At 42.9% G+C, this 17,383-nt stretch overlaps 1 protein-coding gene across 2 annotated transcripts in view; it reads right to left on the bottom strand.

Annotated features, from left to right (window-relative positions):
• Nucleotides 1–16,960, bottom strand: part of filip1b (filamin A interacting protein 1b) — a 29,271-nt gene extending 12,311 nt beyond the window's left edge. Inside the window, exons 1-4 of one of the 2 annotated variants that reach the window (XM_070987107.1) lie at nt 16,719–16,960; nt 4,311–4,583; nt 1,529–1,702; nt 926–1,104 (exon numbers count right to left, since the gene is read on the bottom strand). In XM_070987107.1, the coding sequence (XP_070843208.1) occupies nt 926–1,104; nt 1,529–1,702; nt 4,311–4,577 (620 nt within the window). In that variant the 5' untranslated portion in view covers nt 4,578–4,583; nt 16,719–16,960. The remainder of the gene's footprint in view (nt 1–925; nt 1,105–1,528; nt 1,703–4,310; nt 4,584–16,718) is intronic. The other variant, XM_070987106.1, reaches the window with a different exon arrangement.
• Nucleotides 16,961–17,383: the final 423 nt, after the last annotated feature.

Genomic DNA, 17,383 nt, shown 5'->3' with positions numbered 1-17,383 from the left:
TGTGCTGCGTGGACTCGATGGTCTGATAAGGCACGATGCATCATCGCGCTTCATATCAGAACCATCATCCAGCCTCGATGCTGAGGGTCTTATCTGATACCTTCCACCACAGAAAATAAACATGCATCTGCCAGTGATTTTCAACGGGAATTCATTTTCCATTGTGAAGAGTCTGGGGCTCTTCCTCATCACATACAGCAAAAGATGTCCGAACTCTCCTCCACCAGGCAGACTGGTCCAAGCCTCGCTTGGATTGACATCTGGTGTCCACCTTCGCTGTGGATTTTTAATGTCTGTTTATCACTCTCTCTGTGCTGTGGTCAACAAGTTAAACTCTCCTTGACCAAATATCATTCGTACTTAAACCTGCTCAGCAGAAACAAGCTGTGAACGCTGACACATTAACACCTCGTAAGGTTGATAGCCAACAGTTCAGCAGCAACTTCAGGTCCAATATTCACTCTTTTTTAGTTCTGCTTTGGTCTCCACCAACTCCTGAGAAAGATGTCTGGCAAATTTCTACATTTGTCAGCCGTTTTTTAACATTTGCATCTTTAGTAGGAACCAATGGGAGCTGAGAGCCCCAGACAGGAAGTCAGAGGGTACAGAAAAAATGGACCGACACATTGTTGGTTTTGGTCTTTTGATGAGATTTGCTGACAAAAAAGGAAAAATACAGAACAATGCCAGCCTTATTCTTTAAAATTTGAGAACTTTGGCTTCTTTTTTCTTCTTCTTTGCTCCTTGTTTTGTAGAAAAACACACAAATGATCAAAAGCCTGTTTTGATGCTATAACTGAACAGTTTCAGATGGTATCCAGTCCTAACCCTGATCATCAAACCCAGAACAAGAATCACAACAGGGATCCCAGTGTGCATGTAAACACACTCTGACACACACCCTGACACACACCCGGGGCCTCACCTCTCCCTCTCCTGCTCCAGCAGGTTGGTGAAGTCGTCGCTCTTGTTCATGAAGTCGGTGTGTTTGCGTTTCTCGTTGTCCAGCTCCATGACGGTCCGGCGGTGACATTTCTCAGCCAGCAGCAGCTGCTCTAACATGCGTCTGTAAGTCTCCCTCTGTTTGTCCTCCAGACGGTCCAACTGAGGGGAAACACGTCAAAACTCATTATTAACAACAACTCACGCTCTGACACCACATCTGCCGGCACAATATCATCATCTATTAGCTACGGTGATGCAGATATTGTGTTTGTGTAACAATGAGCAGAGACTCTCTCCACACCATTATGAGCTTTATTCAGATGTGTTCACACTGTTCACGCCCTGCAGACTTCACTGAGCATGGCAAATTGTATTTTCATGTAGAATCCGCGGCCATTCAACACACAAAGGAGCATGATTCTAGGCTCTGGTTTCCCTCCTCGCTTGCATGAACCCTGGTGTAAATGCACCGCCAAAATAAAAGTTTGGACAGTATTGGTACCTGCCTCCATACTCTTTGAATTCAGTTTTCTTTTCGGTCAGTCTAATCTCAGCTTGAACCCTTCAGCCTGTCCTCTCTCACCTCGGCCATGGGCTTCTCGTACACGTCCTCAGTGCTGTTGCTGCTGAGGGTCAGCAGTCCGTCTCTCTGCAGGGCCTGCAGGGGTTTGGTGGGGACAGAGGAGCCGTAGTGAGCCTCCAGAGTCTCCGGTCTGGTTTTGTCCGACTTCAGCATGCCGATGATGTCCTCTCTGGCCTGAGGAGACACGGCAGAGTAATGCTGCGTTTACACACTAATTGGGGAACATCAATGTCACATATTTCGCTGTTTTGTCGTCTTTGGTTATTTTGTGGGAATTTGTTTCCTGTACTTTGGTGATCAGAGTTGGTTAATCAGGATGTTTGTATGGATGAAAAACTGAATATTTGAACCTTTGAACATTAGAGGTGCTACTATTTCAACTTTCAAATAAAGTTTAATTTCTCTTCTAATTATTAATTATTTGAAATATTATGAATAATTTATCAACATTCATGTATTACCAGTGTTGAAATTATATTAAGTTACGTGAAGAGGCCACTTCAGATCTGATGGCTGAGGCTGACTAATAAAAAGAAGAAGCATGAAGTGCTTTGGAAATAAAAATGTATTTAGAAAGCACTTGCATATTCAAAAACACAAACCAAGACATTAACAAACAATAAGAGTTATCATTTAAAAAAGAAACAGGACCAGCTTGAAAAGTAAATATTAACTGTTATGGAAAAGGATTTACACAGTGAAGTTTAGAAAATCACTAGCTACCAGCAGCTTCAATCTAAAATATACATATTTTAAAATCCATATCAAAGATGCACATTAGCATTTTACCCTCACAGTACACTGGATCTGACAAACAGTCAAAGAGCATTTAAAGTTTCTTTTTAATCCTAAATGTGAGTTTAACTGTGAAAATTGGCACAGTGATGCTCAGACCTCAGCTGAGCATCATTAACATCAGCTTTGCTAACATCATCTGGATGTGATTCTGCACCACAAAGTATGACCTCATCACTGACACCACACGACAAAATGTGACGGATCCCGAGAAGGCCGCTTTACACCAGCAGAGGGAGCTGTTTCCTTCACTCTGCTCTGCTTTCAAACAACAAGGCCATGACACACATACCTGCACACACACAGCAAACATCAACAAAGCTTATCTGAGACTCATCAGTGGTACCATTTTATTCATAAAATGAACCTCCTGTAAACCTTTAAAAACATCTCACAAGTACTTTATAGAGTTTCATTTTTTGACGCTGGTCAATGTAGTTTTTAATCAAATGTTTTTCATTCATTTGTTCATTTTCTATACCGCCTATCCCTTTTCAGGGTTGCGGGGGGGGGCTGGAGCCTATCCCAGCTGTTAACGGGCGAGAGGCGGGGTACACCCTGAGCCGGTTGCCGGTTGATTGCAGGGCAACATATAGAGACAACCATTCACGCTCACACTCACGCCTAAGGACAATTACTAGAATCACCAATTAACCTAATGAGCATGTTTTTGGTCTGTGGGAGAAAGCCGCAGTGCCCGGAGAGAACCCATGCATGCACGGGAAGAACATGCAAACTTCACACAGAAAGGCCCCGCCAGACCTGGGGATCGAACCAGCGACCTTCTTGCTGTGAGGCACGCACACTACCTGCTGCTCCACCATGTCGCCCCAAATGTTTTTCAAACAGGACAAAATAAAGCATTTCTTGGGGACTATTTTCAGCGGTGGATTAATCCACGTTTGGTGCTCTAGTGAGTATTTGTGGTTTCTGGATGTTGGTTTTGGTCTTGAACAACTCTTGGCTGCAGCAAAGGTTTTTTTTTTTTCTGCCAGAAATTGCTAAACTGTTGCTAAATTTATGTTTTATTTATTTATCTTCCTTAAAAAAGCTCTGACTGTTTTCACATGCTGAGGAACATCTATGAAAATGAGCTTATTATGACAGACTGTTTGTAAATTTCTGATGCATTTGGAAGTGGTCTTTGAAATAAAGCGGAACAAAAGCAGCTCTTCCTGTGTGAAACGTCGCTCCGTGCTGAGTAATCGTCCGTCTCATCGCTAATGGAAAATATTTAACACACCCAAACAGATGGAAACAGAGGGTGAGGCAGCAGCATCCTGCCTCTCTGGAGAGGAGTTTATAAATGTGCCTCCATTAGAAAATCATTATCAGACTGGAACCTGGCAGCAGCCGGTGGGCTGTTCCACGCCGGCAAGGCTTATTGTGAAAATGTAACTCGTCACACTCTGATAAACGTCTCTGCACTCATGACAAACTCAGCTGTATTCATGGTTTTATAAGCTGCAGGTGCTGACAACAGCATCACGCTGCTTTGGGGAAAACAGGAATGAGATTAGCTGGATGTTTCTGGAGAAGACAATAACTGACTACAGTAAATCCACCATTTTCAGTCTGCCTTCATCTTCAGTCGGCATGGTAACCAAGCCGCTGAACGGGTAATCCTTCATCATGTCAATCGTGAGCGAAACTCCTCGATTCTCCTGCTCTCACTGCAATGAAACTGCAGCTGAGCAAGCTGGTCATTAGTAAGAACGACCAGCGGCAAGAAGCTGCTCATCGACAGAGTTATCGATCGAGTTCAGTGACTCAACATTTGCTTCACCGGCTTCTGAATTTTCTTCGTTTTGGAGAGTTAAGATTCCCAAAGTTCCCACCAACACATGCTTCATACTCCTCATTCATCAATGGCATCATTTGACACGACAGCAGATCAGGTAGAGCAGAGGTGGCTTTGCATCAAATCACGCTGTTAATTATGGGTTTGCTGTGGTTAATATGCCTGAGAAGTGGATCTGATTTGTACCTGAACTTCTCCTTCCATGACTCCCAGCAGGTGAAGCAGGTCCTTCTTTGACAGGTCTGGCAGCGCTGCCTTCCTGCTCCCTGCAGGTTTCTGAGGCTTCTTAGCTGATCCAGACACCGCCGTCTTCCCATCCTTCTCCTCTCGCTGGACTTTCATCTTCCTCTTTGAGAGCTCTGGTGTGTTCTCCTCTTCCTGCTTGATGAAACCTGTAGTGGGCTGGATGTGTCCGTCATCTGGCCCCTCCATAGTGCAGCTCCTGGATCGCATTTTTACCTGTGAAGAGGAACAAAACGGTTGCCAATAAATGACAGTGATCTAGAAAACCAGATGTTTTGAAGGGCAGATGTCCTCTATACGATCATATTTAGATTATTCATCTTCCTTCCAGACAGATGTTGATTTTAGTTCATTTCAGAAAACTCACTGGTGGCGTGTTTTTGAACACTCTTGACATTTATAACCAAATTCTTCATTATCCTTTCCACAATGTCCATGTCTGTTTATCTTTTCTCTTTTCTGCTTGACTTTCCAGCAACATAGCCCATTAATACAAAGCTTTTTGGCAGACCAGTCTCAAATTTGTACTTAAATCCACCATGAGAGCACATTAGCAAGTGATGATAGCACGGCTTCGACAAGAAAATAAAGATGATGAAATGCTCACTATGATGGATTACCTCACCTATCGGAGTTTCGATTTCTGCAAAGCGGTTTTCATCAGATTATCTTGTCCAAGAGCTGCCTGGAAAAGTATGATTTGGAACATGTGTGGCAGTTATGTAAAGCAGTGCTTAGTAGGTAAAGCACCAGGATAATTCTTCAAAGGCCTTAAAGAACAGCTCATACTTAACGTGATGTGGTTGGCTTTAGGTCCTGAAAACCAAATTCCAGCTACTTACTACAAGTGATGGGGTCCTTCATGAAGACAAAATTCACCACCAAAGTTGGACACTTGAAAGTTGTGTATTTCATGTGTTCATGTCACACCATGGATATAAAACAAAAATCAAACGTCCCAATGGTCCATTTTAAGGTCCATTCTTTGGTAATCTGCTGTCAGTCACTGTGGAAGTAACCATAAGCACAGTCAGTCAGATGCTTGGCAATGCTTCACTAAATTTAAGTTGTAGATGCCTTTTGAACACAAACAAATGATGACGAAGTTGACAGCTGGGCAGGCTAATATTGGCTTTGGGGACCTGACAAAGGAACAGGTTATAGGCTATTGAATCTGAACGGGGCCAAAGTTCACCGAGGCTTCAGGTCTGGATGAAAGCAGGCCGTGACTCAGCCAGAGAGAATCCTGGCAGTGAAGTGGTAGCAACCACATTACCGATGCTTGTTATTAATAGTTGTTTTGGGGGAGATGCCAAACTCTCCTGTGTGTTGAAACCACAGGACTTCTTCTTTTTGATGATCAGATCGGTGAACTGGAAGAGTCACTGGTAACCTTGGACTGGTGGGCCAAACTAAAGCCAAGACGAGCCTGAAGCAGCAGCTGGAGGTTTGGGCATCAGAGGAAGAACCTTTTTGAGGAGATCTGGATGAGTGTCTGGAGTCAATCACTGCTATGTTATGTGCAGTGAGCGGCAGGAGAGCCTCTATGTTACCTAATTTACTGTACTGATACACATTACAGCAGTGGTGTAAAATTTAATCAGAAGATTAAATTTAAGCTTAATGATAAGTTTTAGAGATAACCTTATTAAGATTTATGTGATCCTTAAAAGGGGACCTTCATTCTGCACCTAAAAAGTGACTAAACAGTGAGTATATGGTCCGTAAATAGAAACGGTTTGTTTACAGCTTGTGTCGAAGTTTTCCTGCCGGTTGCCAAGTGTTACACCAAAGTGTTTTGCAGCTCTCAATTGAACTGAGTCTCCACATGGCAGCACAGTGTTGTGTCGAGTCCCTGACAAGCAAACTGATCCGTGTAAACAGTTTACCTTCACAAGAGAGGAACTCTGAGTCATAGAGTGTTTCACAGAGTGACCTTATCAGCGTTACACCGTGATGAAGAAGAACAGTCAAGCACTGATGACACATTCTGCTTTGACTGACCGTCGTTAAAACAGTCCTCACACGCAAAGACCTGCATGACGTCTTGGAAGTGGAAGTACTTGACAAAAAGTTTCTTAAATTTGGAGCTTTTTGTTATTTCAAACATCTGCCTACTTGTGAGCGTGTGGGCATGTTGTGCTTTTCATCTGGAGCTGCTTAAAGCTAAAATATACAAAGATATTTTAGACAATGGTGTGCACTGAACTGAAGAGAGCTTGACTGGCATGACCCTGACCTCAACCCATCCAACACCTTTGGGATGAACTTGGACGCCAACCATGAGCCAGACCTGATCAGTCAACATCAGCACTGGACCTCACTAACGCAAATCTCTTCAATGAGGTTCCAACATCTGAAACCAGAAGAGTGGAAGCTGTAATAGCAGCAGTTTAATGCCCACAGTTTTGGAAAAAGATGTTAAACAATCACGCGAGTGTAATGCTTCCATATCTGTATACTGTACTTTTGGTCATGGACACGACCAACTCATGATTATAATGCAGTTTACTATCTAAGCCTTTGATAAAAGATCTGTAAACATGCAATGACCCACTGCAGTCGTACATATAGTTTGAGGCTTTAAAAGATTTGTTTACATTGTGATGCTGGTAACCACTGCATCTTGCGGAGGATGGCTTCAAAAAAGTGCTTTCCATCAACATGTCAAACTCCTATGGAACAAATGTAAAAAAGCCCAAAATATAACCCACCAAATAAATTGTAGATTGCATCTTTCGTCCTCCCAAGGGAGAGATATTTATGGAGACGTGATGAGGCTAAACTGGTCTCTCTGATTTCGGCTACGCTTCAGCCCGGATAAAACCTCAGACAGCTGTGGTCGACACACGAGACCTACAGTGGGTAAGTGGTAGAGAAGGTATGTTGGCAGCAGGCTCTTGCTGGTTAGAAAGCTTGTCCAGTAATGAAAAGGTCACAGATCTGACCCCACAACTGACAAGTGTCTCCAAATCGGACACGCATCCTGAAGAAAAGTCTTTGTGCAGCAGGAAGAGTCAGTAAATATGCTATACATTCACAATACAACTGAACTTATTATAGCTCTGATTGTTATTTCGTTCTTACAGGAAACTCAGATACAATGTTTTCTAATCAACTTCAGGAAACGTAGCTTAATGAGTTTTCAGCCACCAGCAGAGTGGCTGTGTAACATGCTCACATGAAACACTAAGAGATATGTAGTAGTTGCTCTGGTTCTTAATGAAAATGCCACTTGAGTCCAGATTGAAATACCCACTGACTTTCTATTTATAGAGAAGAGCTTTTGGTTTGATTGTTGTTAAATTTGCCATGGACATTCAATTTGTCCAATACCTGCAGAGCCAATGACACTTCCACCAGCTTCAGCTGTACTGTGTGATTAGCGATTAGCGAACACTAGCATGCTAACATTAGGCCTGCATTTTAATCATCAGTCTGTTAACACTGTGAGCATGTTAGCATGCTGAAGCTAGCATGTTGTTCAAAGCACTGCTGTGCGCTGACTCAGAGCTCATGATTACAGCCTGTAGGCCTCGATATGATGTGAATGCAGCATAATACTCATATGCTAACAGTAATGCTAACACAATGTGTGTTCAATGTTTTGCTAACATTAACATAACAAACTAACACACACAGTTGTGTGTCATTAGCGTGACTAAACTGCACAGCTTTGCTAAAGTACATTACTGTGCAGCGGCTCAGTTTTTCCAGTTTAACATTGGATGCAATAAGACCAACATTGGCCCAAGCAGTGGTCCGTTCTAATCTGGTTTTGGAAAGGTCAATGCTGGTGAAAGACAGAACTGTCAATCATCCATTTGACTGTCCACTAAAGTATAACTGTCCTTCGCCTCCGTGAGCTGGACCGTGTGCAGCAGACGCAGCTGTTTGTTTGGGGAAATTTTAAAGGGGGTATTTTTAGGGTCTCCCCACTTGTGTCCAGAGTCCAACAAGGGGAATCTCCGGAGCTATCAATTTATGATCCATCAGCAATCCCATGGATGCCTGAACCTCCATTTTACCTCACAGCTGCAGCTCTCTCACTCCTCCACAAACACCACTTGTAAATAAAGAGCTGACTGTTAATCATGCTAGAGGCGCTAAAGCGAGGTCTCATACGGTCAATCCCTGCGACAAACACAACAGTGACTAAACATCCACTGGGTCATGTTTCTTTGTATTTGTTTCAGCTTGTTGTGACGATACGTGACCCGTGTCCTGCAGGGTGTGGATCATGTTAGACCTCCGTGGTCAGTTATTGTTTTTTTACTTCCCTAATGACAACACAAGCTGCACCATTACACATCAGCTCTGTTTATAATCTGATGGTTAAACGCAAATTTAGTGTATTGCCAGAGCATGTTAGCATTGGTGACACTTTGCTGGATGAAAACAGGGCTATTACTTTTTACATGGCTCAACAATCCATCAAACATGTTTTGGCTGTCAGGTGTGAACTCGCCCTGCTGCGACCATATTGGACTTCACATAAGATGGATGGTAGATGGTAAGATGTTAACGACTTCTCACCATTCACGTCACTGGACAACTCAAGACAGTCAATTACATTACTTCGTGTTTTAAATTTGGAAAATTCAAGGCAGCTTCGGTTTTGTTCATTTTAAGCTTTTTTATTTTTCCGTTAATGATTTGAAACTGCAGTGAGCTTTAAAATGGATGATTAATTGGACACTTCGCGGTGCAGAGCTCCCTCTTTTGTGCCACAGATGCTGGCAGCTGTCCACATTCACCCTCTCAACATTGCAGTTCTTCAAACTCTGTGCTTTTCATGTGCAACATGATTTAGGCATGTAGATTCAAAAATGACTATAAAAGGGAACAATCAGCCTCACGAGGAGGTTTAAAGAGCTCTGGCCTGTCATTGTAACTCACCATAAGGGGGAAAGTAATGCAGTCAGTCATCTGTGCTGCAGGAGGCCATTAGCAGACAGAGAATAACTTTACAGCAGCGCCAAAACAAACACACTCCTGCCATTAATCCACCGTTAAACATTTGTCAGATTCGGATCATGGTTGTTAGATCTGTCTTGAAGCTACTATATTGATTCAATCATAGATTTCATTATTTCCTAAATGTCTCTGACCTTATGCTTCACTGGTTCAGAGTTCTTATTTCTCCTCAGACAGGAGAACCACACCAGATAAATCTCTGCATCTATTTCTTTTTGTGGACCCCCTTAAATAAAATCATACCATTATTTGTGCGACAAAATTGCAAGTACAAATCCTTAACCTCACAAAAGCAGGTATTTTCTTTAAAACTATCTAGATTTGCAGTTAGAGAAGAAGAAATTCTATTCTATGAAACGTATTTTATGCCTTTTCAACAGTGTGGCTAACAGCATTGTAAGCATTTTCTGAACGCTACCCATTACAGAATATGAAAGGAGACAGCAGGGCGAAACACAACTTAATGACAAAACCTTGTATATTTCACATAAAACATTCTGTCAGCTTAGCAACCATCTTGAATACCACAGCATCCACAGAGAAACGCCTGAGTGTTTTTCCCCACTCTACTCCACTGTATTTCCATCCTTAAAGGCCAAATGTGTCGGGTTTGTTGGCTGTGGTTTGCTAACACAACGTTCAGATATAAATGGACTGCATTTAAGTCGTGTATATAGTGCTTTTCTAAACTATCAACCACTCAAAGCTCTTCACAACCCAACCTCCCCGGCCTGTAGCTTCCTGTTGGATGTGTGCTCCTGATGCAGCGCCTGGTCGGTACGTTCTTATATCCATATTTGGACCTAGCTAGTTTAGCTGTTCGCTAATTTTACAACGATCATACCCATAATATTTCCAATAATAGCCTGGGTATTTGTATTTAACTGCATTTATGCATTTGTTTGAAGAGCACAGTGCAGTTGGTGGTTAGGAGGACACTGTAAGGTGGTGTTTCAGTGAATGAACCAGCCTGGAAAGTTTTTTATGTTCGCAGTCGTGTTTCTTTGACTTGAAAACATTAAAAACAGATGAACGCAGTTGTTTTTGTTTTGTCCTGATGTTTCAACCAGATTCATGTTAACCCAAGCCTCAGATATGCTCCGAACGTCGGCTCACACGGCGTCCGTTCACGAACCTTAAATAGCCACTTTGCAACTCTGTAGCAACCACCTAGCAACCACACCGAATCGCCATAGCAACCACTGGAAATTCCCTCAAATCTCATGTTACATAGCAACCACACCAAAACGCCTCACTGCTCACAGCTCACACCTCAAATCCTTTTAGTAAAACTTCAGCGCTTATAGTTTTATTGTCAGACTCAACCTCCTTTCTGTACACTTAAACTGCAGTTTCAGCATCTTTTCCTTGATGGCAACTCAATTTCCATTAATGATTGTCTATTTTATCGATTATTTTTAAATTCCATTGATTTTTTAAACCCTGTTTTGCCCTTTTAATGTAAAGTACTTTGCATTGCTGTGTTGTTGAAGAGCGCAGCTGAACAGGGCAGCAGTTATCTGAACAGCTACCACAACTCAAACACAGCGAGAGATGGTTTTAATGGGAAACCTCCACCAGCCGCCGGCCAGAGGTTTGTCTGCTCTATGAGCTCTGCTGGCAGGACGCCACTCACTGTTTGGAGGTTTATTTCTATCCAGCTGAGCTTGTAAAACAGTGCGACTGGTGAGAGAATCTGGGAGGTAACAGCTACTGCAGCCACTGGATGAAAATGGTGCTTTCTGATGAATCTTTCCAGTGGCAGTCATCTCTGGGATTGTTAGCTACAGCACGTTGTGTTCAGTCTCTCTAAAAAGAAGAGCTGCTCGACTGCTGAGCTGTTTGGGTTCACGAGGGGGTGAAACCGCCATTGAAGCAGTCATAGTCTTCAGTGGACTGACAAAAGGGAAATTCGACCAAAGTGATTTTCTTGTTTTAGATTGGAGGGTTGCAAACGTAATCCTGAAGTCTTCCACAGTCACTCTGGGCTTTGGGTAATGCAGTTACCCTTGAATAAATCTTCTTTAATCAACATTCACATAGCAAGACAGGAAACAAACCCAGTGCCACTCTCTTAGGATTTAGATAAAACAAGGGCTGTATTCAAAACCGCCTGTTCTAGCAGTACATACTGATGTATGAGGTAGTCTGCAGTATGCAAACACAAGCTAAATCTGCAGTATGCCAAAAAATACCCAGCTGATGCTGTGTCCCACAATGCAAAGCACTGGAATGGTCACAACAAGCTGCCAGGCCAACAACAGGACTTTTTTGGACAGTTTTCAGATACTCTTTCATCACTAAATTCATTTGTGACAATTTCTGAAGTGTCACAGAAATTGATGATGGATCAAAAACGTGCTCCAACATTTTAGGAGGTGGGAAGCTCCATGAGTGCCTGCGGGGGTAGTTAGCCAGCTGGATAGACCTGCTGACCCCACGGTCACACAGACCACTGCAGCCAACACAGCAGACTGCAGCAACAATGGCAGAGGGAGGCCAGGCCCACAACTGAAGGATATTTTTACTTTTCCTTCCACTGTTGAATGTCATTGCATTCATTTTTGGGGGTATTTTATTAGCTAAGAGGGAAATGTTCACAATGTGACCAAACCAGTGTGGGCAAAAATCTGAAAAAGCTCCCAGTTTGATTGAAACAAGGATAACAAAACGGTGAATCTGCTTCCCTCCAATCATCAGAGGGGACAGCTGCTAAACTGACTTTTGTTGCTTAGATTATTTTGTTGACTGCTGTGTCCGAAGTCAGTTTTAAAAAAGGGAATTTGAGCCATTAACGCTGCGGTTACTTTCTTTGGTTTGATTTATAATAATCAGTGAAATCAGCAGCTGTGGACTCAGGAGTAATCAACATTAAAAGGTGAAGAATAGCTCCAAAGCTTCTACATTAAACATTTGGATCAATTGTTCTTCGTGAGGTTCACTCCCTTTTTCATCTTGACATGATGAAATAAATCAAGTCAAGCTGGGTGTAAAACTTTTGTGGTGATCTCATTCATACCTAACTGGAAAATGTGACCTCAGCGGCGCCGTGCTTTGTGCTGTTTTATGCTCCTTTTATCTCAAGGTGACATCTTGATTATCTCGTCATCTGTGATGTCTGCTTTACGTTTGACTAAGAAGAAGAAAACTGAGAAAAGTGAGTGTTTTTCTCCATGTCGACATGGACAAAACACGTACGTCCCTTACTGATCTCGTACTTTGATGCCTTCAAGGTACCACTGCCACAGGATATCCCACCGATCACATCTTCCTCTCAAGAACCGGTGAAAAATGTCTTTTTTCTTAATGTTTTTTCCTTTAACAGGTAAATGTCTTTTCTCTGCTTTTGTCCTTCTTCCTTACAAGGAAGAAATGTCCTCACGGTCCAGTCAATGTGCTCATCTGTACATACCTGAGTAATTGTTTGCACCTGTGTTTCTCAACGTTTGTGCCACTGCTGTTCTCTTCACGAGAGGCAAATGAAGCCGACGGTGGAACTGCAGCCAAACTGTGATAGAACTGATTAGAACAAAGAACAACTAATGGTTATTGCTCTTATCTCATAGTAAGGAGGTCATTTCATCTTGTTCTTAAGGACACAAATCTGACATTTTAACAAGATTAAAGGCTTCAGAAACACTGTTTGACTACATTTTTTAGCAGTTTCAAAGATACACGGCCATCAAGCAGCAAGCCTACGTACACGTCCACAGTCAACCAAGGTACCACCGATGATTGTTGGACTGACCCTGCCACTGCTAACGTGGCTAAAATGCTAAAGGGTCGACAGGTTTGACTTTACAAGGCTTTCACCTGCCAGCAGAGATTGACTTAGAGAGCAAAACTACAGAGCTCCTTCTTACATCTCCTGCTCCATCCAAGTATTTATCCAATCAAAGACAGCCTTTAAGTCAGGGTGAGGTCACAAGCTGTTTTGAGGCGAGTTCAGACAACACAGTGCACTTAGATACCTCAGGTGACTCAAGTTCATATGCACATTTACCTGCGCAGTGAATCATATGGCAACAAAATACAAACTCTGTACCATGTTGCCTGTAAATCAGAGTGCAGAGCGGTTTCTCGCATCGGCGTGTCGTCCTGGCTGTTATGAATCCATGGAAAACCACTCGACATTGCAGGCTGAAATGTACTGTACAGTGCTCGACTAATATCAGTCTATCAAGCACCCGTGCTTGAAATAGTGACATAGTTGGGGCTTGAATGTCACCACAGGCTCACATTACCATCTTTAGCACGTCATTGCGAAATCCAAAATAGAACAATTATTATCAGCGCTCGTCAGTGAGCGGCACGTGCTGAGACCACGTCATGCCAACTGCTTCTATATTGAGATTTAAGACGGGACGGCTTCAGAATGCCTGTTTTACAAGCTTGAACGGTGTGTCTTGCTTCTCCGGTACATTTCTCGTCAGAAGTTCAGCCCAGACAGGTGAAGGTGACTCACACAGATATGATCAAAACCACCTTTTAAATCACTTGTTAAAGCTCATACATGTAAATTTGAAACTAGTGGTTGGACGCATACAGCCTCTATTAGCTTTTATGCTGTATTTGTTTAGCATTATTTTAGCACCTGGCACTTGAAAGTTAAAAATGTGAACTTTGCATGTGTAGAAAACACACAAAAATAATCATTATTGTCCAATTGATGATGGATGTTTGAGGCTGATTCTAAATTTGACATTTAGAGTTAAAAAACAGATATATTTGCATGCAGCAGATTGTGAATGGGACTCTGATGGACAAACAGATGGCATCACTGCTCCTGAGGCACATATTGTATCTTTGGCATTGACTTCTGGGTTTGGGCTCTTAAACAAAGAAGTCATTTAAAACCAAAACATGATCTTTGCCTGAATCTAATCAAGTTGTGCTTCTGTCAAAATCTAACATCATAAAACAGATTTATGTCTCAGCAGTGATTTGTAATGGTTTTGGACGGCACAGACTAATGATGTCAGTGGCATCAGATCAGAAAATCAGGCCTATGTGACGTTCTAGAGGTCAGAAAATAACAAATTATTTTGTTGCTTTGTCTCTCATCTAAAATGTTCTAATAAATGCAAAAGCTACTATTGCCAATAAGTGAAAAATGGCCAAGAAAATGACCAAACTGCTGCAGAGTGTACTGATTTTGACTTATTTTGAATTAAATCGTCAATATGTGGTTAAATTCTGGCAACAAACATTTACACAGCTCTATCTTTGCAAACTGTTGCTTATTCCCCATCTATCCTTCAGAGGTTTAGTAAAATACTCTTTCCTAAATGTGCATGCACCCATATTGTCTCTCAGCTCCTCTGAGACACAAAGTGAAACCACAGCAGCTGCTCAGAATGACTTCATCTCTTTCCTTTATGCATAAACTACCTTTTTTAACCTATATGAGCCGTATGTAGCCTACAGTTTCACGCAGCAGATAACCTCTGCCTGTCTCTGCAGCGACCCTGCCCTCGTTACCTGCCTCCTTATATGGGAGTCTTAAGGCTCCACAGATGAGTGAGCAGCAGGACAGTGAAAAGGCTGCGACAGAAATAGAAATACATGCAGCCCAGTTTACTGTAAAACCGAGCGTGAAAAGCAGGTCAGGTGTTCGGATTTAATGCAGACAGGTTATTTCAGAGAGCTGTATGCATGTGCTAAATCCTGCGTGAAGGTGTAACTGCTGAAGAGAGAAGAATAAGTCATTTTCAAACCTGCTCTTTCATGGCTAAACATTGCTGAGAATTTTTTGTTGGCAGTCCAGCATTGGGATCCTCCGGCTACTCCTAAGTCCTTTACTAAGTTTAAATGCAAAGTCCTTCCTAAGTAGGGATGCTTCACTAAGCTACTAAAGACTTCAGTTAAGGGTAAATCAGTTGGCAGGAAACATCTGTAGCACCGACCAGTCAAATGCAATCGATTCTGTGAGTGAGTCAGTTTTTATTGAACTTTGACTAAGGTAAGGCTTCAGGCTGTGGTTTCCAGCTAATAAGTCCCAGATATAATCATCTGCAAGTATCTATTAGCAAAGAAATGTATGTATATCCAGGCGGAAACAAAAGTGTGTTCAAACTTACTCAAAGGCAGCAGCACTTACAGTGATTGTGCTGGGGATAGCTTTGACTTCACTTTGGGTCTGCCTTGGATCAGCGTTTTAGGCTCATTTTTTACTGGACTGCTAAATGGTTTTAATGGAGTTGAGCTCTGCTTAAGTGGAGAACTTTGTTTTTCTTTAGGGAAACTGTTGTGATTTCATGGTTAGCCATTTGCTTTGCTAAGAGACCATGCCCATCATGGCCCCATCATGGCCCCATCATGGCACTTTAAATCAGTTTAGGCAAATCTATAGCAGATAGGACTGTCCCACACAAAATCTTGCTCCAGGACACTTTCCATCCAAATTACAATACATTCCCGGACCACGTCAGTCATCGGGGGAAATTCGTGGGCTGAGACGCGGCAGGTTTTTATCCTCCCAGCGGTTTGTGCAAGAGCTCTAATCAGCGGTGACCAGTCCAGAAAGCTGACATCACTCCCAGCATGCGGCCGACCAGCAGCCAAGTCTCACATGCCTCTCAAATGGAATGAGCATGAAATCACTTCCCTCATAAACTCTGGGAGTAAAGAGAGGGGGTGAGGAGGGAGAGAGGGAGGGCAGGATATATCACAAGAGCAAAAGCAGGGTTTGACCACTGCTCATTTCATGCCATTTCACATTTTTACAAGCCATTTAGCTCCCGAGTGCTGATGAATCTCAAGTGGTTGGTGGTCAGCCCACCAGTGATTTAGCCTGTCACCGACTTGAGAAATGACTCATGAGAGAGGAATAAGCTCGGACCATCCGAGAAGTGACCTCAGAGAAGGCTCCCATCACCACCACAGACCATCACAGTAGCCAATTAAGACAGAGAAACCCATACGATAATGCATGAAGTCTCTCGTATCACTGAGCAGGATCTGCATTCAAATCAAAGCTGAGCACAAATTTGACAATTTGGAACAAAAATCAGTTGTAACCTGACAGGAATCTGCTAAATTCAAGCTCTCTTATGCCTTAAAATAAGTGACTCACAGTCGTGCATGCAAGAGTTAAACACCAGTCCAGCCACAGCAGTTAGCATGTTAGTGGAGCATGTTCACAGCTATTGTGCTGTGAATGAATGCCCAGTTCAATAAACATGGAATGGATTATCATGCTGTTGTCTTTGCTGATTCACTGAAGTTACATGAGAATATGCAGTTAGCACACGTCAGACTGCTGCAGTTTGATCAGAGCTTTTCTGGAAGAGCAACATTAAATGTGGATGCCATGAAAGCTTGGATGAGAGCGCGGCATGTCTGGCCTTTAACTTGAAAATATGATAGTTGCACTTATCAAAGAAGCGCGTTGAGCCCCCTCTGTTCTCTCCTGTTACACTCTTAGCGGGAGGTTGTGCCAGAGCGAACCCGCAGCTGAGCAGTTTTAAACCCAACGTCACATCCCGGCCAGCGTCGTCCATCATGTTGTTATCAGTTTGATAAGCTCTCTGCGGAACATTAAACTGGACCCAAACAAGCGCCGTGCTCCTCTCTGGTCCCTGTTATGCTGTCATGGGAACAGCAGTCGCTGTTATGAAACCAAACAAGAGTGCAGACGCTGTTGAATGCCCCCCCCCACCCCCCCCTCACATAAACCACCCACACAGATCGCTGAGCTGAATTAGCAGAATGAGCTCATGGTACCCGTCTTATCAGCTGGCTTTAGGAAGACACAGCGACACTGTTCGTTACTGAAGCAGCTGATTTCAGCTGACAGAAAGCTGTTTTAATGATGGAGGAGGCGATGAAGGAGAGGTCAAGTTCATTCGCTACGGCTCTCACAGTCACCACATCTCGGCCAGTGGGGGATTTTGAGCGCTAAATCTGCTGGAGGAAGCGCAACAACTCTTCCTTTCCATCCTGGTTCCAGCTCTTTTGTTAATTATGGAGACCATTATTAAGCGTCAGCCCACAGGTGCTGTACAGGTCTGAGCATGAAGTGTCTCAAAATAAAAATC

Source organism: Chaetodon trifascialis, chromosome 19 (assembly GCF_039877785.1).
Source record: "Chaetodon trifascialis isolate fChaTrf1 chromosome 19, fChaTrf1.hap1, whole genome shotgun sequence".
Lineage (NCBI taxonomy): Eukaryota > Metazoa > Chordata > Actinopteri > Chaetodontiformes > Chaetodontidae > Chaetodon > Chaetodon trifascialis.
Note: the sequence above shows the minus strand (reverse complement) of the source record. Positions and strands in the feature narration are given on the sequence as shown.